This window comes from Callorhinus ursinus, unplaced genomic scaffold (assembly GCF_003265705.2).
Source record: "Callorhinus ursinus isolate GAN/ISIS: 27379988/994484 unplaced genomic scaffold, GSC_fseal_2.0 scaffold19, whole genome shotgun sequence".
NCBI lineage: Eukaryota > Metazoa > Chordata > Mammalia > Carnivora > Otariidae > Callorhinus > Callorhinus ursinus.
Genome location: NW_027397081.1, coordinates 32,995,301 through 33,023,134, shown reverse-complemented (window position 1 = coordinate 33,023,134; position 27,834 = coordinate 32,995,301). Strand labels below are relative to the sequence as shown.

General features: G+C 35.5%; 1 protein-coding gene across 1 annotated transcript in view; it reads left to right on the top strand.

The window, feature by feature from the left end:
• The window catches only part of CNTN5 (contactin 5), a 1,102,248-nt gene that overhangs the window by 723,558 nt on the left and 350,856 nt on the right, over nt 1-27,834 (top strand). Inside the window, exon 11 of the mRNA XM_073904019.1 lies at nt 9,006-9,108. Coding sequence (XP_073760120.1) covers nt 9,006-9,108 — 103 coding nt within the window. The remainder of the gene's footprint in view (nt 1-9,005; nt 9,109-27,834) is intronic.

The window sequence follows — 27,834 nt, the reverse complement described above, 5'->3', positions numbered from 1 at the left end:
AAAAAAAAAAAAAGGAAAAAGGGAGAGAATGTGATCAGGCAGGAGACTAGAACAAAGCCATACACTAGTGATTTAGGGTATATTTTGATCTGTTAGAAGAAACTGTACCCCAAAATTTTAAAGAGAGAACAACTTATATACATATGCCAAAAATAAGGGTAACTACTATGAAGGGATAAAATATGACTCTAAAAATGAAAAATAAAAAATGTTTGTTTTTTTTTTTAAAAGGGATTGATAAGATGTTGGTTGAAAAAGGGAAAAAGAAAAATAAAAAAAAACAGTCAACAAAAATTAACTTTGATGAAATAATGGATCATGGTAAAAAAAAAAAAAAAGCCATAAATCTATGTGCAGTATTCCCCTAGCGCTGGAGTTCTCCCATTCTCCTTGATCGATCAACTTGGTCTTGGCTTGCTGGCTGTTTGTGCTGATCTTCTGGGGGAGGGGCCTGTTGCTGTGGTTTCCAAATGTCTTTGCCGGAGGCGGAGTTGCCCCGCCCCTGTCGGTTCGGGCTAAGGAAGCTGCTCCGGTTTGTTCTCAGGAGCTTTTGTTCCCTGCAAGCTCTTGGTACAGCTTTGGAGGACCAGGGCAGAAATGGTGGCCTCCCAGTCTCCACCCGGAGGAGCTGAGAACTTGGGGCCCCACTCCTCAGTGTGTCCCCAGAGAAAAGCAGTCACTCCCGTGTCCCCGGTCTCCGGCCGCACCCCGTGCTCACCCAGCCTATGATCGAGCGTTGCTATCTCTGGCACCCGACCCCGCACGGAGTCTCCAAACCCAGCAGATCCCTGCAGTGCGTTCCCGCACCGCTCCTCCCCGGGAAGGAAGGGGAGTCTCCCCGGATCTGCTGCTTGTTGGGTCCCTGCTGGGGGAGCCGTGCCCCGACTGGGCCACAGATCACAGTTTATGGCAACCCCGAGCTGAGAGCCCGCGACTCTGCTCCGTCTCTACAGCCGGCTTTCCCGCTCTGATACCTGGGAGCTCTGGCGCACTCAGGCACCCCCGGTCTCTCCGTGACCCCAAGGGTCCTGAGACCACACTGTCCCGGGAGGATTCCACCCCCGCTTAGCCACTGCAGCGACGTCCCTCCACCGAGCCAACTTCTAAAAGGTCCGATTTTGTGCTCCGCGGCTCTATCACTTGCCAGAAGCGGCCGGCGGAGGCCCCTCCCCCGCCGTCTATCCTCCCGAATATCACCTCGGATTCACTTCTCCGCACGCCCTACCTTCCAGTAAGTGGTCGCTTCTCTGTTCAGAGAGTTGTTGCTACTCTCCTGTTCGATCTCCTGTTGAGTTCGTAGGTGTTCAGAATGGTTTGATCCCTATTCAGCTGAATTCCTGAGACCAGACGAAATCTAGGTCTCCTACTCCTCCGCCATCTTGCCTGCATTATCCCTTGTTCTTTCTTTGTTAATGTATTGTATCACGTTGATTGATTTGCAGATGTTGAACCAACCTTGCAGCCCAGGGATAAATCCCACTTGGTCATGGTGAATAATCCTTTTAATGTATTGATGGATCCTATTGGCTAGTATTTTGGTGATAATTTTTGCATCCATGTTCATCAAGGATATTGGTTTGTAATTCTCCTTTTTGATGGGGTCTTTGGTTTTGGGATCAAGGTAATTGTGGCCTCATAAAATGAGTTTGGAAGTTTTCCTTCCATTTCTAGTTTTTGGAACATTTTCATGAGAATAGGTATTAATTCTTCTTTAAATGTTTGGTAGAATTCCCCTGGGAAGCCATCTGGCCCTTGGCTTTTGTTTGTTGGGAGACTTTTGATGCCTGCTTCAATTTCTTTAGTGGTTAGAGGTCTGTTCAGGTTTTCTATTTCTTCCTGGTTCAGTTTTGGTAGTTGATACATCTCTAGGAATGTACCCATTTCTTCCAGGTTATTGGGCCTGGTATGTTTAGTATCTCAATTCTGAGTGCTAACAGCAAGAATGCTGGCATTTTCAATAACAAGACTGAAGTGCGAAAATAATCTGTGCAGATTAAAGTGTAAAAATAAACTCTTAACAATAGTTGAAACAACCCACTTTTCACATTTTCTCCCAGAGTTATGCAACCAGGCAGTTGATCAAACGAGGTAGCAGAACTAATTCCTCCATAATATTTTAAGTCCCATGACTTCTTGGTGATTACTGTATGAATAAATAGACAGCTATGGGTAAGAAACTTTTCTGGAAGGAATAATTTCTCTGAAGAATGTTAAAAATCTAAAACTAAAAGGCAATGTGGGTTTGTAGGTAATTGCAAAGTACAGAAGTTCACTCCAGTGAGCTTAAGTAAGAGACTTGTGTTTTCAGGAAGTATATGACATGATAAGAGAAAAGATATTTAAAAAATCCAAGATTAGGATCTGTAATATGGCCGGACCTCATAGGTACTGAGAATGGAAAGTTGCTGAATCCAAATAGTCCTAGGAATGTTAGTTAACAGGAGTGTATGGCTATTTCCTTTATATCTTTCCTAATAATGAGTTTCAGCTCTTATACATAACTTTTTTTTTTACTTTCCAATTGGTTTGTCTTACCTTCTGATTTAAATAGATCATCCTTAGCTTCGAGATGGTGTATATGTCAAAACTCCTTCCTCATAATTTAGCCTTACCTTTATCTTATTTGTATCTTACTCCTTTTAGTTTCTTATAGAAAGGACTGTGGATATAGCAATTTATGACTAATGTGCTTAACGCAGGGAAGAAAGTTCACCGTATTTCTGACGCATTTTAATTCATCTTTTTAATGGAAAAAATACATTCTGGTTGATATAAATATTTGAATGAAGCATACAGATATTATAGCTTCTACTTAAATCACAGTTGAAAAGAACCAACTCTAATTAGGGTGGGAGATCCCCATAGAATTATTTAGAGATCTTCAAAGCATTTAATTATTGAAATTAATATTAATATGTCATTTGGAATCATTATACTTTTATTTTTATTTAGTTTCCTTTCAAATCAGTATAGTAGTTTGCCCATTATTATTGGGACTAGTCAAACCAGCTTTCAAAGAAGGGTCCTTGGCTGTACCAATGAGAACCCAAGTTCATTCAAAAGCTGATCTGTTGTTACACTCACAGGTTTTGGTAGCATCTCATAAAAATCAAATTACCAAAATTTTTAGCAGGCACCAAATTTTTTTTTCATATTTGAAAGGCACACACATAGACACACAGACACACATACAGACACACACACACACAATCCACAAAGTCAAAGAAAACTAGTAAGAAAATCACCCATAAGAGTTTTAAATTATAGACTTATTGCAGAATCATATATACCTTTGGTTATGTAGATATATTTACAGAAAAGTTTCTGTAATTTTATTTGTGCAGAGAAATTTATGAAAAAGCAAACATATTTAATTTCCTAAAAATGGAAACCTTTTTTTTAAAAAAAGGAAAACTTTTTAACGTACTTCTCAAAGTGAATATTCAACCCTTTGTCAAATTTTTCAAAATTTGCTCTATCTATCCTATTGTTTTAATGCTAGAGAGCTTATAGTTTTGTTCAGAAAAATATATATATATAGCTGCTTTCTTTAGACTTTACTTTTATAAGTTATTTTTCCAAGTTATTGATGTACATGGGCTGAGCCTTCAGATTGTGGTAGAGAGAGATGCATATATTTCCCTAAATCACAGTGTCAAGAACAGGAGAAGAAGATACATCTTAAAATTCAGTAATCAAAGGAAAGCAATTACAGTGTGAGACAGCCCCTTGATCAATTTTTTCTTGATTCTTGGGAAAGAGAAAAAAAATCTATTGGTTTCTCTGATTTTTGGAATATATGTAATAGTGATGAAAAACATCTTCTAATAATAAACCTCTCTAGTTCTTTTCAATCTCCTCAGATAAATACTATTCATAATGGTACATTTATTTGAAGATAACACAAGTTATTTATTTCCTCTTGTCAGGAGATCCTTCAATCCCTTTATTTACATAACAATGACTCATCTTTGGAAACTGTGATTCAGGGTAATATACACTTTTTGAGGTGAGAAAACAACATGTTGTCTATCTATCTAGGCTTGTGAAATTGTTTCATATCAGGGACTCATTTTGGGAATTGAAAATAAGGCATGTGGACACTTTTCTAAATGATTAACATTCCCAAGGATTATAACTTGTAATTTATTTGAATACAGTAAATAAAGAAGAGAGTATTAATGTGCAATATTTAGAGTTCTAAACCGTCCATAATATTAACACTCATTATACATGAGAAAATGGATCCAGAGAGGTTCTGTGATTGCCTCAATGTTCCAAGAGAGCCAGGGCTGGAGCTGGGATTTGCATCACTTATCTACAAATCACAAGTTAATTTCTAATATGTCCCAAAAAGATGAGTATAGTGATATGTCTCACATATAGCACTATGTTAATAGACATAGCGTGAACTATTTAGTCATTTCTTTTCTTCCCTCTTTCATCTTTGCCATTATTATTGTTGTTGTTGTTGTTGTTGTTATTACTATTTAATGTTTTTGTTATCTATTTGGGCTTTCATCGCCTTACCAGGGGGCTTACATAGCACAATAACTATATATTAATATTCAGATTGCTAAAGACAGTAAAAAAATAATTACAAATGAAACATCTATTGAAACTCAAGTACTATTAAAATATAGACTCTGTAGACCCACCTGCAAAGATTATTTATCACTAGCCTCATAGTTGAACCTGCAGACTGAAATTTTTATAAGTTTTTCAGATGTTTTGGATGTCATTGGCTCTCTACTCTGCAATGCACTTGGAGAAACATTGCTCTAAATTACACTCTACTTAGGGAAAAACACCCTAACTCTTTGTAAGTAATTGGAATATATATATAAAAAAAAATCAACAACCATGAAGACATAGGAGAGTAATGTTCTCTTAGCTGGAAGACTTCTGTTTATTAGGAATTAGAGTAATTTGGGGTCATCTTCTATTGGCAGGCAATTTCAATAGAACAGCCTACCATCCCAGAAAAGACAGATATGGGGAAAAATGAAGACACAGTGCAGTGTCTCCTGGGAGAAAAAATAAATAAATGAAACAAAATAAAATAAAAATAAAGGAACTACCTTGATGAAAGAGATAAGCCTCAACTTTTGATATTTAACTAAGTGCTTTATAGGACTGTTTCTCTTTCCTTTCATCATCAAACCCTAGCTAATAAAAGAAATTACAAGCTAAGTCCTATATGACTTGAAATATTAAAAACTGCAGCTGAAATAAACCAAGTACCATGGCAGACGGTCAATGACTGATGTAGTACATGTGGTATGCCTGGTCTGTTACACTCTGTGATTAAAATTCCTCAACAGAGTGATGTCAAAAAAAATAGCTATTAGTGAGGTCAGAAAATTCCTATTTTTACCCCATTTCTACCAACCACATTCTATAGGACCTTGGGCCAGTACCTAACCTCTTTGACTTTCAAATCTCTCATCCTGGAAAAAAAAAAAAAAAGAGGGTGAATTATATTTGCTAAGGTGGACTTTAGTTCTAACATAATTATCCCATGAATTATAGAGCAAAACTTAATTGCTGTATGTATTCAATTGTTAAAGAACAAGACATATCTAAAGAGTTTTCTCATCTGTCCTTTTATCATCACCATTACAGTAAAATTAGAAAGAACCAGTTATTTCTTACAGTGCAGCTCAAATTAGATAATATAATTTGAAACCTCTTACACAAAACTTTTAATTTTATTTTTAATATCTAGTTGAAATATTAGCAAACATTTTGGGCCCTGAAGTGAGGCTTAACAATGTCTTTGGCCATATGGGAATCATTTGAGAAACACCAGAAGGCCCTACCTGGACGAAATCACTTCCCAAATACTACCAGGAATGCCTATCCTTTGAGTCATTCTTAAGGATGAAAGCTGTAAAAGAATTTCTTTGCACTTCACAAATATTATGTGAAAGAGAAGAGAGATGGGTTTAACTCCTATTAGCCAAGAATATCAGTAATACTTTGATATGATTCAGAGGCAGATCCAGGTATTTAAGGGCCTGAAATGTTGTACAATTACAGGATCCTCTTATTTATTTTTATTCATTTTTTTACAGGACCCTTTTTAAAAACATAATACAAAACTATTAGCATAAAAGTGGATTTTAAAGGAAGTTTTTACTTATGATAAGAGAAGAAATCAAACCAGATTACTGCAGCTTTGGAGATTCAGGTTCCTTTTTTCTGAGACCTTTTTAAACAATTTACTAAAAAGTAATTATATAGAAATATTCTCTAAATTCAGTCTCAATTTCACTGCCCTCCTACAACATTTTATGGTACTCAACAACTTTTAGCACTCACAAGGATCCATGCAAGTAGGGTATTAAGTTTAATAAGTATCATGATAGATCATGTATTATTAAATCATCAGATTAACAGGTAGACATGGAACACAAATACTACACAATCAATGTTAAGGGTGGATAGGGAGATCGCAAGCTAAATTTAGGGACTACTTCAGGGGGGCCAAACAAAGGTAGACACTGAACAAGATGCTTGGGAGTCCTCATATGGTGGGCTTAGAGGTAGGAGGGCTTTGAAGATAAACTTCTCATCATTGGATACACTCAGCCAGGTATCACTAGCAGGTCAAATCCTGCTATCCAGGAAAGATATAGGAAAAAAAAAAGATGTGAGAAATAAAAGAAGTTGGAAAGTATGGAGGAGGACATAAAAGAAGTAGAAGAGGAATACAGTATTGAGGAACAGAGAGAGAAGTGCTTAAACATTTGTTTTGCTATAGGACTAATCACTCAATTCACTTGCTATACATCAGGCTCTTGGTGCTCAGTGAACACTGGACTAGAAAGCAGGTAAGGAATCTGCTTGTTAGAATAAGACATTACATTAACGGTAATACTCTTCTATTCCCTCTGTTTATAAATTAGTAAAAATGAGACACAGAAGTCACTGACCTATCTGAGATGGAACAGTCTAAGTCATTAGCACAGCCATGTCCAGAAGCCCAATCTCTTGATGCAAATATCAGTGATATTTTGTTTATGATTGCTTTGCAAAAAACAAGCACAAAAATAAAAAAACAGATAATCTTCCTGTCCTCAGTGAACTTAAACATTTTCCATCTAAAGTTGGCCACATTCATTCTTCAAGGCCCATATCAAATTAATAATAGATAGATACAGATGATAGATGATAGATCAATAGAAGATAGATGATAGGTAGAAAGAAGATAGATGATAGATAGATGATAGATAGATGATAGATGAACAAATAAAAGTTTTCTTTGCTAAAGTTAACCATTTCTCCCTTTGCACATCCAATGTGTGTTGCCTTTATATCTTATCTCATTTTTCTTATCTCTAATTTTTTTCCTCTCCTTTCTCATCTCACACACATACACAAAGGTATTACACACAGAGCTATCTGCACATGCACATGGACCTATATGTGTACATATGTCCATAAACACAGACATCCCCAAACACACACAAGCTGCTCAGAGAAACATCTATGCTAAATTATACCTTTGTTCTCTGTGGTACTTTATACACAGGGATCTCCTAAAATTTGGGGGAGGAAATTAGCTCCTGTCTAGCTAGTGAGGGAACTAGGACTGGAATTCACCAGGCCTCAGCCAAGCCTTGTGATAGGTGAAAGCCCTATTCAATCTCACAGCTTCAACTGCCACCTCTAAATGATGACACGAAGTATCTATCCCCTGTCCAGAACTCATTTAGAGCTTCATTCTCTCATTGCGTTATCTGGTCAGATTCTTTCTTCTGATTATTTTGTAGGTATCAAACTCAGTACTCCTAAAATGAAAGTCATCCTCTTTTCTAGTGGAGCTGCGTTCCTTTTCCTTTCATTCAGCCCTGAAGCTGGAAACCTTAATGTCATTATTGAAGAGGATCACATGCTTGTCCCCGGCACCCTGCTATTGTGTGACAATCTCAATTCTTTCTTGTTTTAGTTTTGTTTTGTTTTGTTTTCACCTAGTGCCTCTTCTCTTTTTTTACCACCATAATTCAAGTCTGGGCTTTTATTCTTTCTCCCTTGCATCATTGAAATAATGTAATTGATTTACTGATCTCTGCTCCAATTTCAGTATATACATCTCAGCAAAATACCAGTTCCCTATTCAAAACCTCAGTAGTCCAAATTACTTACGGATTAATGTCTGAATGTCTTACTCTTTTAATTAAGGCCCTCTATTTTTTTGTACTCCATTTATATTTCCAAATTTGCCTAGTATTATTTCCCTTCACATACTAACATGCCAGAAAAGCTGATATTCCTACTTCTGATAGTTTCCTCTCATTTTGTCTTTATTCTTAACAGTTTCATTTACTTTTTCTCCTATCATTTACCTACTTACTCAAATTCTAACTATTCCTGTACGTGCCTCAGATGTACATAATACTTTAGGGATATCTTGTTCATGGCACTCATCACTTCCTATCTTTATTTACAATGATTTTTATATATCACTCTTCTTCCATACTTGAGTATATGTTGTTTCTTTCTCTAAGAATACACTTGCTGAGTGCTTGAGAGCACAGTCCATGGCTGATTTATCTTCATACTCCCATAATGCCCAGCAAAATGTTTGAATATTATAGATATTCATAAATGTATGTTCACTTAATGGATAAGTATTCATTTATATGACAATGATAAAGTTTTTACTTATGTAGAAAAAAAACAATTACTTACCATGGGAAATGTTCATATTTATTTTCTCCCCTGGAATATAATCAGTAACTAAACCAGCAGTGTTGACTAACATTTTCAATAATTATTATTTAAAATGGTATAGAACATACATGCTCAACATCCTTAAAGGAAGACTGGGATTTCAGATTGAGTCTAAGTATCCTTCTTATTTCAGTGCATCAAAAATTTAGCAGTCATCAAACAGACATTAACAACCAAACCACAGCGCTTTTCAATGTAACATTTCCAGAATTGGAAGGCAATTGTGACATTCATTTTATGCTTAAAGAATGTTCTTTATTTCCCAGGTGTGATGGGAGAATATGAGCCGAAAATTGAGGTCCATTTTCCTTTCACAGTTACAGCTGCTAAGGGAACAACTGTTAAGATGGAATGCTTTGCACTTGGCAAGTAAGTACATATTCTTCCATAATTAGACACAATTGTTTATTAAAATGTGACATATCTTATTTTTGGATCACTTACTTTGTTAGATTTCATTTCCCCAGAAGTTCCTTGGTGGTTATTCATTTAAAAAGCGGGGAGGGGCAAATGGTAACTGATGAAGTAATCAGTTATAATGATCTTTCTAGTGGTTTCTATGAACAATAATGTATGTAGTTTTGCTATTTTAACATAAAGGAGTCTTCTTTAAATAAAAGAATAGCTTTACCTCTCTGCCTACATGTCTTAAATTCCCAATGTCATTCTTAAATTTCATTCAGCAATGACATAAATAAAAAGTGGATAAAAAGATAAGGTGCTACCTGCTCCTCATGCAAAAAATATAGATTCTGATAAGATATAATGAGACAGCAGCATAAAAACATAAAAATGATAGTTGCAGCGAACCAACTGATTACCTTAGTATCTTCTGAAAGAATGCTAACATTATAACACCAGCTGTCAATATCTACAACATGTAATCATTCCCCAAATCAGAAAGATGATTTATATCACACTATAATGACTGCTATACTTAATGATTCTATTTCTGAGGGTTTAAATCCTATGATATATAATCACTTGTCAATGATGTTTGTAATATGAGTATTGAGCATAGATGCAGGAGTGAGATTTTGATTATATTTGATTAGAGTATTATGATTTATTTTAAACAAGGTGTGGTTTTGTTTTTTTCAGGGTGATAAGACCTCAGGGTCCTTTCTAGACTCCATAATTATAATTTGCATAAATGCATCTCTATCAGTTACTAATCATTTAACTTCAGTTGTGGCGAACTAGCTCCCACAACCTAGCTATAAAGCACTTGAGATAAAACAGGCTATATAAATGTGCTTAAATTAGGTTTAGCCTACCGGTGAGGAAAATATTAGTAAATACAAAGAATTCAGCTAGTAAGAAGAGGTTGAGGGCATAAACATAGTTAAACACCATGGTTTCTTTTTTTAATTTCAAAATGGATTGAAATTAAATGCATACAGGTGTAATTCTATTTAAATCTAAGTAGAAGTGGGATGCCTGGGTAGAGCAGTCAGTTAAGCATCCAACTCTTGGTTTCTGTTCATTAGTGATCTCAGGGTGGTGATATAGAGCCCTGCATTGGTCTCCACGCTTAGCATGGAGTCTGCTTGATATTCTCTCTCCTTTTGCCCCTCCTGCTCATGCTCTCTCTCTCTTTCTAAAATAAATAAATAAATCTTTTAAAAAATAAATCTAAGTAGAAACATGATCATAATAGACTAAAAACAAAATAAGTTGTCATGTGGTCCATTTTTAAGCAAAATATGTCTATAAGTAGAAATATATTTCAAGAACTTAAAATTCATCTAGGAGGTATTTGGGCCAATATCCAAGGAAGGCTTCCAAACCCAAAGATATTGGTTAAATGCACACGATTAAATCATACCTTAAAAGTCTTGTTTTTCACCATTTTCCCATATTGTGGTGTCAGATATGCCTGGAAATGTCCTGAGTAATCATTTCAATTCTGATAAATACAAAAATAATATGTTTTGACTTGATATCAAAGGTTTTCATACATCCTGCAGTTAAATAATTCTTAAATGCCAGAATTTGTACTAATGGAAGGTCATATTATAAAACAAATTACAGAAATGGATTCATAGAGAAAAAAACAACATGGATATTTCCCCAGGCAAGCTTATTTAATAAGTTAGATGTATTTTCTTTTGGAATTCTTGAAATATGTTTAGTAAATTGATCCTTAAAGTCCCTTTCATTCTGGGTGGAATTGAACAGCCAAATTTTGTTATTTTAATACTTTATTTTCTTCAAATTTTCCACTTCTTTGTTACTCCTCCTCATCTCCCCCCAACATAAGTAAAAAAAAAAAGGGGGGGGGGGACGATAAAGACGCACAACCTGTCAAGAAAGTCTCTGTTGCTCATTTGATATCCTTTTCACAAAGTGTCATAATTATGAAAAAAAAAAAAAGAAAAACATAGGGCACCTGAGTGGCTCAGTTGGTTATGCGCCTGCTCAGGTCATGATCTTGGGGTCCCAGGATCCAGGCCTGCATCAGGGTCCCTGTTCAATGAGGCGTCTGCTTCCCCCTCTCCCTTTGCCCCTTCCCCTGCTCGTGTTCTCTCTCTGGCTCTCTCTCTCTCTCTCTCAAATAAATAAATAAAATCTTAAAAAGGAGAGAGAGAAAAGGAAAAGAAAACATGCTATGAAGAGATCTACCTCTACCTAAAGACTAACCTACCACTGATGAAAGTAAACAAAATTTAAAAAATAACATCTTTATATGTGTTAATTCTTTTACAGTACCTTATTATGTGGAATAGATCTTTGTTGCATACCAACATAATCATAGCAATTTCAAATTAATACCTGAGCATCTGCTTAGTTCCCGCAACGCACCTGAGCTACTTCCCACTTTAAAAAGGACATGATTTTCTGGTGGACTTTGCCTGTCCAGGAGCTTTATTATCTGTCACTAGATACCAATCAGGACTTTGCCACTCAAGCTGATTTCCCCCCTCCGTCTGTCCACATAATGTTTTCTTTTTTTTTAAGATTTTATTTATTTATTTATTTGGAGAGAGAGAGACCACATGCAGGGGCAGTGGCAGGGGAAGAGGGAGAAGCAGGCTCCCGGCCAAGCAGGGAGCCCTACTCAGGGCTTAGTCCCAGGACTCTGGGATTGTGACCTGAGCTGAAGGTAGAAGCCTAACTGACTGAGCCACCCAGGTGCCCCAATCCACATAATGTGTTAATCAAATGTTCTTCATATAGTATTATAACCAAATTGTGGCATAGAGGATGCCAAGTTCTTTGCTATCTCATGTCCTTTACACTTGCTGTTCCTTCTATGGGGCACACTCTTCCCTGTTCTTTCCATGCTAGGTCCTTCTTATCCTCTGGCCTCAGCTTAAATATTACCCTCTAAAGAGGCCAGGTGTGACTACTTTATGTAACTGACACTCATTATTCTCTATCTAAATATTTGTGTTTTTTCATCATAACCTTTAATACAGTTTTTTTAAATACAATTTTTATATTTATTTATTTTTTATTATTTTTAATTAATTTTTTAATCTTTTTTTAAATTTTATTTTATTATGTTATGTTAGTCACCATACATTACATTAGTTTTTGATGTAGTGTTCCATGATTCATTGTTTGCATATAACACCCAGTGCTCCATTCAGTACGTGCCCTCTTTAATACCCATCACCAGGCTAATCCATCCCCCCACCCCCCTCCCCTCTAAAACCCTCAGTTTGTTTCTCAGAGTCCATAGTCTCTCATGGTTCATCTCTTCCTCCGATTCCCCCCTCTTCACTTTTCCCTTCCTACTATTTGATTTTTAACATATAATGTATTATTTGTTTCAGCGGTATCATATGATCTCACTGATATGAGGACTTCTTTTTTTTAATTTTTTAAATTTTTTATTGTTATGTTAATCACCATACATTACATCATTAGTTTTTGATGTAGTGTTCCATGATTCATTGTTTGTGCATAACACCCAGTGCTCCATGCAGAATGTGCCCTCTTTAATACCCATCACCAGGCTAACCCATCCCCCCACCACCCTCCCCTCTAGAACCCTCAGTTTGTTTTTCAGAGTCCATCGTCTCTCATGGTTCATCTCCCCCTCCGACTTACTCCCCTTCATTCTTCCCCTCCTGCTAACTTCTTTTTTTTTTCTTAACATATATTGCATTATTTGTTTCAGAAGTACAGATCTGTGATTCAACAGTCTTGCACAATTCACAGCGCTCACCATAGCACATACCCTCCCCAATGTCTATCACCCAGCCACCGCATCCCTCCCACCCCCCACCACTCCAGCAACCATCAGTTTGTTTCCTGAGATTAAGAATTCCTCATATCAGTGAGGTCACATGATACATGTCTTTCTCTGATTGACTTATTTCACTCAGCATAACACCCTCCAGTTCCATCCACATCATTGCAAATGGCAAGATCTCATTCCTTTTGATGGCTGCATAATATTCCATTGTGTATATATACCACCTCTTCTTTATCCATTCATCTCTCGATGGACATCTTGGCTCTTTCCACAGTTTGGCTATTGTGGACATTGCTGCTATAAACATCAGGGTGTATGTACCCCTTCGGATCCCTACATTTGTATCTTTGGGGTAAATACCCAGTAGTGCAATTGCTGGATCGTATACTAGCTCTGTTTTCAACTGTTTGAGGAACCTCCATACTGTTTTAACCCTTAATACAGTTTTAAATTATTAAATTATTTACATATGAGTTTCTCTATTTTTTCCCCTTTGGATCAGTCAGAAATCCAGGTGGAAACAGGGTCAAACCATTATGGTTCAAGAGTTTAGTAAACGCACAAGTTGAAAATCAATGAGCAAGGCTAAGAGAACCGAGAAAAGAAACTGAGGCATTTGTAGACTAGTGATAACAAGAAGTCATTCCCACCCTTAAGTCAGAATGAAGAGGGAGGAGGAGATGGTGTCACCAGAACCAGCAACAGCTGGAGATATGGAGAGGGCTGGGCCCCCCAAAGCAACTGTAGTAACTATAGCCATGATGAAACGCATTAAAAGAACACAGCTGAGGAAAGGATCAGGAAATTCATACCCCGATTTCTTTTTCCTCATGCCATCTGAGCTCCTCTGATGGTCCTCTTGGTAATGGCAAAGAGAAGCCAGCTTAAAAGTCCAGAGGATGTTATTTGCAGCATTCAAAACAAGGCAGAGAGTCTGGAGGAAGAGGAAGGTGACAGGCAAGGGAGGCAAAAAGAATAACCAGTAAGTCCCCATCAAGTTTTAAACCCCACAAGGGCAAGAATCATGACTACATTCTTCACTTATTCCTAGTGCCTACCACAGCGCCTGGCACATAAGAGCACTCAGGAAATATCTGTTGAAGGAATGAATAAACTCAGAAAGACTGTGTCTACTTAATCCAATTCAACTCTTTATTAGTAACACGTAATAAATAAAAAACAACTTTTTATGCAGAAAGCCTTTTGACTAATTCTTATTCTCCCAAACAAACCCACCTACATTCTCCACACCTCTACCTCTTGCCCTCATCCTTTTCCACTTATGTCCACATTTACACTTGTATTTTTGTCCCCATCTTTTCCTGCTTATTCTTACCTCACTCCATTAGTAGAAATCACCATTTTTATCATGCTATTCTTTAAATCAAATGGTTTCCTAGATACTCCTCTCTCAAGGAAAAATGATTCATTCATTAATGCAAAGGAGCCAAAAAGAAAGTGATATGATTTTCATAGTTCATCTGGTAAATGCAAATGGGCTAAAATACCTTGAAAGAACCTAGCACTGAATACAAGTCCGAAGGTTTTAAGAAACAACTGTGTGCCAGTTACTGTACTAGTTTCCAAGGATTTCTATCGTCCCTGTTCTCATTGTATCTTACATTTAACTGATTTAGCATCACATTGTCTGGAGTCCAGTCTGTCATTACATAAGCAACAGTACACACCTTGACCAAATGTTCTCCCACAGTCAACTTTTATCTCTAGAGAGATTTACTGCCCATCGTTTTTGTTCCAACTTTAACTGAGACTAATGGGGTGCCTGGGTGGCTCAGTCGTTAAGCGTCTGCCTTCAGCCCAGGTCATGATCCCAGGGTCCTGGGATCAAGTCCCGCATTGGGCTCCCTGCTCCGCGGTGGGGGGGGGGGGCTGCTTCTCCCTCTCCCACTCCCACTCCCACTCCCACTCCCCCTGCTTGTGTTCCCTCTCTTGCTGTGTCTGTCTCTGTCAAACAAATTAATAAAATCTTTTAAAAAATAAAAAATAAATAAACTGAGACTAAACAACCATAAAGGCAGATTTTCCTCCTCTTGAATTTTCTCTGACCCATGACATCATCTCATGAATATCATAAACCACACTGGGAAATTTCTTCAATTGTTAAAATACTTTCAGAACATGTCAGAATACCATTCTATTGCTTACAAACTACATTTTTATGTTTCTTGAGAACTAAATACATGCACTTCTATATACTGTCTCTCTAAAGGTATTCCATTCTTATAAATTAGAGGATGTAAATTAATGAAGCCATAGTTTCACAGATCATTTAAAAATAAATAAGCTGATACTTTATCTGTATTCTTAAAGAAAAATAGCAGAAGACAGATGATTTTAGGTTATTGAATTTCACTATCTCATAATATCACACAAGTTCACCAATCTGCCTAATTTTAAGTTAAATACGAAGTCAATAGGGAAGTAATAAACTGCAACTTCTAAAGAAACTTCTATTTAAATCTGAATTTAGCAAAAATTAAATGGTTTCTCTGTAGGTGGCTGCAGCAAAATATAACACAAGTGAACCAGTTATACTCCTAGAAATCTCTCTGCAAGTAGAATTATACAACACTGAGTACAGAAGACATGCATAATGACTATGACATACTGTGTTTAGTATTGGTCAATTCTACAAAGGTATAATTTCCCCAGAAAAATGGGAAATGTTTTAAAAGGATCCACAGGGAAACAAAGGTATGTAAAGGCCTGGGAAATACAGTAAAGTGTAAAAAAAAAAAAAGGGAGGGGGATTAATTAATTAGGAAATAAAAAGGCTGTTTCAGACATATGGAAGGTTATTATCAAGAGATTGCTCACAAGCTGCTCTCCAGTTTCAACAAGATGGGAAGAGGTTGAAATTTCAACAGTATGGGACTAAACTAGCAGAATTAAATTGGGTCTAATGTACAAGTTTGTGACAAAAAAAGTTGCTACACGGAAAATGGGTTATCAGCAGAGGCAGTAGAAACTCTTTCCCCACACTGCTGTAAGAATATAATATCCATTTGTCTTCCAATGATCGAGATGTAATGTTTCCTGAAAAGAGAGAAATGATCTGGGTCAGGGTTGGAAATGAAAATTGTAGACATTCTCTTTTGCTGACTGCTCATCTACCTACTCAGGCTGAATATTAAGAGTAGAAGTCTAAGCCAGGCAGGCTTAATTAGCTGTCTTTTGTTACCTACATTATTACATAACATTTTTAAGTGGCATATGCAGGAAATAGAAATGAAGTGTGTTGCCTTTTCTTGCTCAGCATTCTGCTCAGAGGCTTTAGTTAGGGGGGAAGAGGTGTTTGGTATTTCCCAGGTCTGCTTTAAACACTGAACACAATACTCTTGAAAGGAAATGAGTGATAAGAAGTCAAAGGACAATGCAAGTAAGGAATTCCTTAGGGCCCTAGTAAATATTTCATTTCAGTGGTCTTCTCTAAATGTAATTGAAAGTTGGTGATATTTTCAACTGGTTGTGCTCAGTTTTTAAGTCAGTTTATATAACTTATTAACTAGGTAACAGCACAAAATGAGAACTTTAAAGTTTGGAGAGTTAGTAACTGCAGAAAGCAGCTATTATCTCTAGGGCTGTAGGGAAAAACAAGAAAAGCTGGAATTACTTAGAATTGGAAGCTTAGAGTTTCCTATCTCATGTTCCCTGTCAGCCCTTACGTCAGAAAACAGAATAACAGGGGTGGAACTGACACAGATTACACTTTACATTTTCAAACTTATCTGCACCTCTTTTTTTAAAAAATATTTTATTTATTTATTTATTTGAGAGAGAGTGCACGAGCGGAGAGGGGGGCAGGAGAGAGGGAAGCAGACTCCACACTGAGCAGGGAGCCTGATGAGGGGCTCAATCCCAGGACCCCAGGATCTTGACCTTAGTCGAAGGCAGACACTTAACCAACTGAGCCACTCAGGTGCCCCCAGACTTATCTCTACCTCTTAACCACACCTCTTCCTATACCTCATCCACACATAATTTTCCACATCTGTGGTCCTGTAACTCAGTTCCGTCATCTAAAATATCCTGCCCTCGCAGGATATTCAGTCTTCAAAACTTAGGTCCAATGCCACTTCTCTGCTAAATCCTTCCTGCTCTACTTGAGATCCAGTCTCTCACCTTTGGGACTATTTGACCACCCATTTCACTGTTTAGAGTGCCCCATTGGGTCAGCTGTGTAGATCTGTCCTCTTTTAATTCTTTACAATTTTTGGATCCCGAGAGTATTTTTACATGTAGTAGATGCTGACAATATTTACTGAGTTTAATTCAGGTATGAGAAATGTGGCCAATTTCTTTTTATTTTATTTTATTATGTTATGTGAATCACCATACATTACATCATTAGTTTTTGATGTAGTGTTCCATGATTCATTGTTTGTGTATAACACCCAGTGCTCCACACAGAACATGCCCTCTTTAATACCCATCACCAGGCTAACCCATCCTCCCACCCCCCTCCCCTCTAGAACCTTCAGTTTGTTTCTCAGAGTCCATAGTCTCTCATGGTCATCTCCCCCTCCAATTTTCCCCTCTTCATTTTTCCCTTCCTACTATCTTCTTTTTTTTAAACATATAATATATTATGTGTTTCAGAGGTACAGATCTGTGATTCAACAGTCTCACACACTTCACAGCGCTCACCATAGCACATACCCTCCCCAATGTCCATCACCCAGCCACCCCATCCCTCCCACCCCCCTTTACTCCAGAACAATCTTTTTAACAGGAAATATGTTACTGCCTTGGTTTCATCAGACAGAAGTCTCCAGAAGCATTTCACGTGTCTTGGCCCTGAAAATTCTGACCATATTAGCTACAGTTTTCTGACAGATTTCATTTCACAATATGACCTTTTGCAGACCCCAAAAAGATCACTAGATATGTCACATAGCTACCAACAACAAAGATGTAAAATTTGGTCACTGATGCTTAAATGACCCTGTGCACAAGGGCAAACTTGGGGTTATTCTGTAATAAAAAATCCATATGCTGTAAAGCAACATCAGTTTATCTGCTATGACAATCCTACAAGCTAATAGTGTCACAGACGGATTTTTTTTTAACTTTACGTGTTCCTTATCTTGCTTTTGCAGCCATTAACACACAATCAGATCAACTGTGCTCAAAAGGCCTTAAACCAGTTACTAATAATTATGTGGATGACCTTTCCAGGCTCATCTGAAACCTGGTGGTGAGGTGGGAGGGAAGAACACATTCAATTTCCTGCCCTTCCTAGTTCCTGCTTATCTCTCTTTCAGATAGCATTTACAAACCATCTTCTGTTACACTCCATCAAATGTCTATTAAGAAACCAGGACATTAGGTAGTTTTTTCTCTTTTTACATGTTTATTGAAAATAAGAAAGCACCAGTTATCAATTCATAAAGTTCTTTTTGCCGTAATTTATGTTTTCTTTTCCTTAGTCCTCAGCCAAGTAGTCTCAAATGGCTGCTCTTATGTCCCATTGTAACTGTGAGAATGACAGATATTCCCCTGAGACTTCCCCTGGTCTGCAACTGGCAAATGTTCCTGAAAGAATCTACTCTTTAGTTACAGATTGATGATTTATTAATACTGTTTATTTAGAACTGCCAGTCACTAAGGGCTATAGGAATTAAAAATAAATTGGAGTTGGTGGTATTTGTCTATCAAACCCAAGTCAAATTACTTAATCATTAGATTGACAGAAGATCTGGGGATGAGAGTTAGTCACTGGGTCTAGGAATCAATAAGCATTTAGATAACACGGGAAAGTGGTACATTATGAAGCGAATAAAATTACGTTTCTGAGCTATCGCTTGCTTCCATATTGTTGAGACCAAGGACACATCGTCATTTCAGGAGGTACCCAAACAAGATAGGCACTGAAAGAACCTTAAAAAGATCATACAGCCTGATATCATTTTGTAGATGCAAAACTGAGACTCCACGGGAAAGGGCTAGACCAATACTTGTGGACTTCCTGGCCAAGCTAATGGTTTATGCTTCTTCATTTGGTGCTTTATATATATACATACCCTTCCATAACACCAACTATGTGTTTTAATTACTTATTTACCTTTGCATTCAAAGGTGTCTGCTATTTCTAGGAAAACAGGACTGATAATTTGCATAATTATTCACTTATGGAGTCAGAGTTAGGTGGCATCATATTTCTAACTTTTCCAGGGATACATTAGGCCCAATTGATTTGCTTCAGCAGAAAAACTACATATTTGTGCAAGGCCTCACAACTAGCAAGTTGTAGAGGCAGAACCAGGTTCTAAGACTAAATGCTCTTCTCAATTTACCATACCAATTTTCAATTGCTAAGACTAAATCCCACTTTATCATAGCAAATATTTTTCTGAATGCACCTAAGTATTTCAATGCTTAAGAATAAGGAATATTAGTATGCAGGACAAGCCACCAAGGGCATAAAGCAGAAGACAATTCCAAAATGACTGAGATTTTTACTTGGATTAGTTTACAGTCATTCAACAGCTTTATTTTGGGTGAATCTTCCTGGAATTTTCATAGAATAATCTCTTCTACTGGATGTTGATTGTGGGATGAAGAAATTGTTTGGCTGATAACATTCATAAAGAGATTATAAAGAATCAGTATATCCATCAGAGGTTTCCAACTCCTATCCCACACCCCAAAAAATTCACCAGGTATATAATCTTGATATCTGAGTGAGCAAAAGTAGAAGAAATTTTGACCAAAAAGTCATCCAAAATCTCAGTATACTTAAAACTGACATTCTACCTCATACTAGATGATTTCCATATCTCACTTAAATTCTAACCTTATCTCTGGCATGTTTTCTCAATAAATTAAAAACAGGAGTAAATTTAGGCAAATTCTTTATTCTTCTGACCTTATTTTCCTTATCTTGGACTCTTCCAGTGTGGATTTCTATAAATTTTTATGTAATCAATCACCCACAAATTCCAACTGAGTGTTCTACTAGAAATTTAAAATTTGTGTCCAATGATTATCTCTTCTTATAGTAATTTAATACCCATACTACTGCTTTTAAAGAGTATTTAGGTAAGAGCAAATGTGTTGGAGTCTCTTTATTTGAGGTCTCATTCTGGCTCATATGTTCCATGAGAATACTTAATTTTTAAAGCTATCACAGTATATAGATTCTAAAAAGTGGTGTGTCTTAGCAATTCATTGTACTATGAACTAAGCCTATCTGGTATATGTTTATTCTTACCATATTGGTATTGCTTGACCAAGAGCAGCATCAAAATTTGTCCACTAGATAAAGATGAATTTAGAATATTAAGATGTTTTCATATGCAGTGCTCAGAATGATTTTATACTAAGTTGGAAATTTAGATACTAAGCATTGGTAAATACATGCCATTAGTATTTATATATTTTTAAATTTTGCATTTTTCATTTCAATAACTGAAAATTTGAATACATCATGATCATGTATGATTTATTAATATGATATTCTTTTCTTGACACTTCCCTCTCTCTAACTTTAGTAGCCAAGTATCCTCTCTCAAGCATCATCATTGTCCTCCCCCAAACCATCTGTCCCAATCTCTCAGCCATTTAAAAATCCCTCAAGTCCACTTATTCCCTTCTATTTTATCTCCCAAAACTATAGTTAAAGTCTTCTTATTAAGGCAGTTTGGTTCTTTTATTTCTGCTACAGATTAGACCAGAGATGTCCCTTAAAAAAATCACCACACTGATGTTCTACCAGTTTTGGGAATTAATCCAAGTGCTGCTTTCTATCAAGCTCTGCTACAGGAATTTTATCATTTCTGTTTTCTACAGTTTTCAGAGTTTTACTCCTGGTTTTCATATCACTCCCTATCTCATTCGGCCTAATACTTCTTTTGGATTTTTAATTTGGTTGTTCATTACAACTTCAACTCTTTATTCTACTTGATATTCTTCAGTCCCTTTTTCCACAGCCTGTAGGTCCAGACCGGGTTTCTAGAACTCCAGCTCATATACAGCTACTACACCCATCCCTCATCTACCTACATAAGTAATTTTCACTGTCACTGGAGGTGACCCCTGAAGCAGTTATTCAAAGTATAAACTCTTAAATTTTCTTTCACTCTTTCTTTCTTTTCATCATCATCTGTTAATCACAAGTGTCTTAAATTCATTCCCACTTAGTTGGTACAAAGTGAACATTCATTGACTGAAGTAAACATTAATCCGTATAATAGGTATGCATATATGCTCATGGGGAAGCAGAAATAAAGTAACATTAAAAATTCTAAGCCTGAGACCACATATGCATGGACACTTAGATTGTAAAACTAAAAGCAAAGTGGCCCCATTTAGCTGCACACCAGAGGATGGTTTCACCTTGGTGAGGTCTCATGCAGTATTATATGTTCCTGTATGTCCAAATTTCAGAAACGCAATTTTTACAGCTGATATATGGGTTCTAGCATGATTGGGTTTTCCCACCAAAGTCACTCTGATAAATCAGAAAAGAAGCTGTGATAATTCACTAATAACCAGGACTGGTTGTTTATAGAAATAAATAATGCCCCTGGTAGAAATATGATTAGAGAGCTGATGGCCTCTAAGCAAAGTCAGAACAAAGAGATTGGACTTCCCCATGGGCTGTAAATATCAAGCCACTATAAATTGATGGATTGTCTTTTTCTTCTCAAAATATTTCTGTATATATGGCACCTGTCAATAAGATTAAAAACATCTCTTCTCTGGGTTATATTAGGGAGAAACTAATTTTATTATTACAATTATTATTATCCTCTATTTTTCCAATATACTTTATCAATTAAAAAATACAAACTTTTATAATCTAAAAGATATTAGTATTAACAACCTCATGACTATGTATAACAATGTCCAAGAACAATTTTTATATTATTAATTACATATTTAAATTGGTGGTTTCCTTTGGGATTTTAGGAAAGCACCTTAGCCTCAGTAGTCACATTTCCAGAAATTATATTTTACAGTCTGGTATCAGAAATACTTCTATGAATACTTAATCCCACCAATTCTAGTATCTGATTCTTCTCAATTCAGAATTTATCCTGAAATTTGGAGGATGCATTGTATCTCTATGTCTTTAGTCTTTTTTTTAATATTTGATATAGGAAGAAACTTTCCCTTATATTTTTGATTTCCATGACACCAAGACACAGAAGACACCATTTAAAGTTCATTGGTTCACACTAATATTCTTACCAGATGAGTAACCAGAGACATAATTCCATCTCTGTCATTGGAATATCTCTCACAGGGTGTTATAAAACTTGGAAACAGGTGCCATTAAGATAACATGTGTGGGGGCACCTGAGTGGCTCTCTACCTTTCCCTTTGTCCCTCCCCTTGCTCACTCTCTCTCTAAGTAAATAAAATCTTGGAGTGCCTGGGTGGCTCAGTCGTTAAACGTCTGCCTTCGGCTCAGGTCATGATCTCAGGTTCCTGGGATCGAGCCCCGCATCAGGCTGACTGCTCTGCGAGAAGCCTGCTTCTCCCTCTCCCACTCTCCCTGCTTGTGTTCCCTCTCTCGCTGTCTCTCTCTCTCTGTCAAATAAATAAGTAAAATCTTTAAATAAATAAATAAATAAAACCTTTAAAAAAAAGATAAGATGGGTGTCATAGAGAAAGTGTGTTTCATATTCTTCACTTTTATTTTGTGAATCTAAAGTACTTTTTAAAATATGCAATTAAATGAAATATGTCTGCATGCACAATGTATAATCAGAATTGTCTTATAGCTCATGCATTGTTGCCTTAGATAAATCATTTTATGATTCTTCATTCTATCTAAACATTTTCTATTTCATATGCCAGGGAAGTAAAGGGTTTCATTCTTTTTTGATGTAATACTTTTTGCATTCATCATTCCTATATGTGTGCTTGATTTTCAATGGTAGAGTCATATGTATATGTTAATATTTAATGCAATTAGATTTAATGTATTGCCTGTAGAAGTAAAACATGTAAGTGTGTGCATGTATTATATGTATGTGAATAAAGTATTAAATCCATAGAAAGGATATCTTAAAGAAAATGTTAAGACATATACTAATCATCTGTCATCATGTTTTTTTTCTTTTTTCTTTTTTCTTTGCAATGCAATATAGCAAAACCTACCTTCTGTTCCTATCATTGTTTTTGTTGGTAGCTATATGGTGCAGGATGGTTTCATGTCAAGTCTTTTTAATAATATTTTCTAGTCTGAAGAATAATTTTAGCTGATATCCTGATATCCAATAACTACAAAAGTGATACTCAATGGGGACACGTGTCAGCTGTTATAGTACAAAAGGCAAATGATAAGTACTTTTGGTCATTTCTGTTCCCTTATTTTCTTTTCTTTTGGGGATTGAATCAATCTGGTTACAACTTTTAGAATGTCTTATTTACGGCCATTTTCTCAAAGGAAGGCACATTATGAATCAGGTCATTTGTTTTATACATCCCTATAGAGGAATGTAGCCCTTTCAACATTTCTGAAAGAAGAACACATATCAGTGTTTCTCAGATGGACACATAGGGGAAGAACATCTTTTGATCTCCACCTTCATGTGATTCCATTACACTTAGCCACACTCCATTGAGAGAAATTATAAATATAGTACACCCCAAAGCATACATTTTTTTAAAAAATCTATGTAATCCAGATGTATATTACAATTAATGGTATGTCATAGTTTAATTGGTAATCTTTTCTTTCTTAGTGATTCTTAAAATAATGGTGTGTCTTATAATCAGAGGTATCTTGGATGTGATGAATTGGAGTAATTAAGGCTAAAGTCGCATATGTTCAAACCTCATCTAGTGATCAAGTCAATCAGAACTTGAGTGATGGTAGTTCTTCCTCCATTTATACGCAGTTTAATTTTTAAAATCTGAGTTAGTAAACAAAATACCCTCCTACAGTATTCAAAAGCTACTAGAAAGATGGTTGTTGCCTGCATATTTTTATCTTATTAAATCAACAAAAGTTTTTCTAGCATCAACAGTCTCAGTTACTTCCAGCCATGTCATCTGTGAGATTCCACACACAAACACCTTTTTAAAATTGAGGATTAAAATATAGAGGAGTCCAGAAGAATCCCTCTGCCCATTGTCTTAATCATTTCTTGAGTCTCTGGATTTTGTTGACTGTCTATAACAAATAAAAGAAAATAGAGGAAACATAAAAAGTGATATCTAAAGGGATTATGCATAAAGTAGATACCCCATTAGTTTTTGTTTTGTTTTCATTTTGGCATTAAGGGAGTATAATGGAAAGAATGCATATTCTTTATTTTTTCAGCAAGAACATTTTTTACTTGAAGCATACTTAAGAATACATATTCTAACACATTTTCAGTGACTTAAATGTGCAGAGAAAATAAAATCTATTAAGTCAGAAACCCAATTAAGTAAATTAATTGTACTGCTCAAGTATTTCTTCAAACTGCTTTTTAAAAGCTTGATTAAGTGTTATTAATTGGCATGTGACAAAATATTTAAACTATGCAATGTGATACATTTTAACATGTATATATCCATGACCCTTCACATAGCCACATAATGAACATATCCAGTACCCATAATCATTTCTGCACATAGATTTATACTATTTCCCTTCTTCCTATCTATGCATTCCCAACCTCAGGAAACCATTGATCTGAACTCTCTGTTCTGTTACTATAGTTTGCATTTTTCTAAAGTCCTATTTAACCAGAATTACACAATATACATTTTCTTTGTCTGACATTTTTTACTTAGAATAATCACCATGAGATTCATACAAGTTGTTGGGCATGTCAACAGTTCATTCCTTTATTTTGTTAGGTGGTATTCCATTTTATGACTGCATCAAAATTTGTTCATATATTCATCTGTTGATGGACATTTTGGTTGCTTACAAGTTTCATCTATTACCAATAAAACTTTATGAACATTTGTTTACAAATGTTCATATGCACATAAGCTTTTATTTTCCCTAAATAACACGTTAAATATTTCCTCTAAGTTCTTGAATATATGTAACCTAATTGAAATAAGTTTAATGTTCTGGTCTAGTAATTCTATCATATGTGTCCTTTTTGTGTCCATTTCAGTTGATTGATTTTGTTCTCATTATGAGTTATAAGTTTTAATTCTTTGCATTCCTGGAATTTTTTTTATTGGTGCCAGATATTTAAATTTTACATTGTTGGATGTTGTGTATTTTTGTATTCTTGACCTTTGTTCTGTGATGTGATTAAGTAACTTGGAAACAATCTGATTCATTTAAGTCATTCTTTTGTGCTTTTTTTAAACAAGACCTGAGCAGCATTTAGTTTAGGGTTAATTTTTTTCCCACCACTGAGGCAAGACTTCCAAGTGCTCTAGCAAATGGCTCCTAATTATGACAATTATAAATTGTCCACTCTGGCTATCAGGGTAGAAATTACTCCTGGCCTGAGCAAATTCTGAGCACTGTTTCTTCTGTCCTTTTCCATCTTTAAGTAGTTTTCTCATATGCATATGCTGATAAGTACTAAACCATACTCAAGGGAGGTCTTCTGTGGATTCTTAACATTCTCTCAGCATAGATCTCCTCTTCCAAGTCATGTGAATTCTATCTGCCTTAGCTTCGCCAGACTTCCAGATCTGTGTTCTCAGCTCAGGAAAGCAGATGGGCTTTGCCCGAGTTTTCCCTCCCTATACTGTAGCTTGGAAACTGCCCAGGGAGCAAGCTGAGGCAGTTAGTTATATGTTCAAAGTGCTTATTTAACTTATTACAGGGATCATTGTCTTTCACAGTCTGATGTTCAATATTTTGAGATCCATTTTTTTTTCATATATTTTGTCAATTTTTACCTGTTTCCTTTTCAGTCACTTTTAGTTACTCAGTAACAAGTAAATGAAAGGTCAAAAGTAAACCTACCTTAACTATCTTTATCAAACTGAGAAGGTAGAAATAAAGTAATCTCCATATGGAATGTAGCATGGCTTACCAGTCTTTATTAGAAAAAAATATGGTCAAATTCTAACAAGAGAAAAGTAATAGAATGTTTCTTTGACAAAATCCTTCCTCAAAGAGAATTTTAAACAGAAGAAGTAAAACAGATAATTGTCTAATGTAACCTACAATTTCCAAAAAATAAATAAATAAAAAGATTAAATTCACAAGGACCTATAAATCTTCTATAGTTGAATAAGATGTATTTTCAGTGCCAAGTGGCAGGACAAGAACAAATGCTTGGTAGTTTGAGATACCTAATTTCAAATATCATCTCAATCATTTACCAGCTATATGACATCAGATGAGTTACTCTCTTTGAATTTCATTTTCAAAATTGGTAAACTAGAAATAACAATATCTTCCACTAAGAGACTCAATATGTAAAAGACTGCCAGTGACATATTAATTCTTTTACCCTAGCTTTGTGGAATTTTTGTGAAGCATTGTTTATTTTAATTCAATTGCTTATGATTCAATGTTCTGCTTCTTTCTGAATTACCCACCAAGACACAGTCCATTTTTCCTAAAACCATGAATACTAGCATTCTATAAACTTCACTCTTTCTGATACCATTTAGCTTTTCATAGCTTTAACTAACTATGGATTGTAAAAATTCACTCTCTAGTTTCTGCTAATAATATATATTATCATGTGTCTTAATAGTTCAAAGAAACACTGAATCTATAACAACATTTCTATCGATATAAGATACTGGGATTTATTTTTGTCAGTTTTATCATTACCAAATATACTTTTAGATCAAAATCTTCCCTTTTTTCCCCTTGAGTTTAAAGACTATTTTCTAGAAGTGATTTTACATATTACATCAAAAATAACATTTTTAGTTTGGTTGATAACATTTAACAATTTTATATGATCATTTCAGCATCAAATTTGATATACCAATTTAGAGAATAACAAGAGGCCAAAAATTTCTCAAAATGTAAATACCAAGAGTCAAGTATTCAGAAAAAAATACATATATACAAAATAGATATATACTATTCCATCATTAGTTTTAATGGCTTCATAACTATTGCCATAAGAGCTATAATGATCTGGATGTAGGGAAAAAAAATGGTCAAACAAAATAGCATGTGCCATATTCTGGTTATAATTACAATATGGGCTGGAATCTTCTTGCCTAAAAAGGGCCTCAATGACTTTAGAGTCTGTAGGTAATACAATTATTTTTAAAAACATAACTGGAATGCATATATTAACACAACTCAAGAAAAAGGACACTGAAAGGCAAATTTGAAACTCTGTTTCTCCATAACCAAGATAGACTATGGAGTAACCTAACCTTTATCTGATTCATTAGTTATTTGTGCCTCTTTGCTTTAGTGGGCTAAAAAATGTTTTAATAAATAATGTAAATTTTAAACATATAAAGATTGGGAATAAATAGTCACAGCCTTTTCATTCTATCTTTACAACAAAAGAATGACTACTATTGTCTGTTAAATAATTGTTCACTATTTCCTTATGTCTTCTACTTAAAAAATTAGAATATTAAGTCTTATTCTGTACTTTAATAGAATGGAAATTCATTCAAAACATTGTGCTCCATAACTATTAATTGAATAAGCATAAACCCTCACTAATTGTACTGTCCATTGTTTTGAACTCATAATAGAGATGAAGGCAAGGAGAAATAGAATGAATTTGTACTAATGTAATCAATCATATAATCAATAACATATTTTCATGTTTTATATACTTCAATATCTTATAAAAGCTAATGTACCTAATCATGTAGTCAATTCAATTTGAAACAATGTTTCAGGAACTTGGGGAATGAAGGAAAGCAAGAGATACAACTTTATTTTGACATATTTTCCCCATGAAGATTCTGAGAAGGCAGTCATTCTGAGAATGTAAAATTATTAGATACAAAATCAT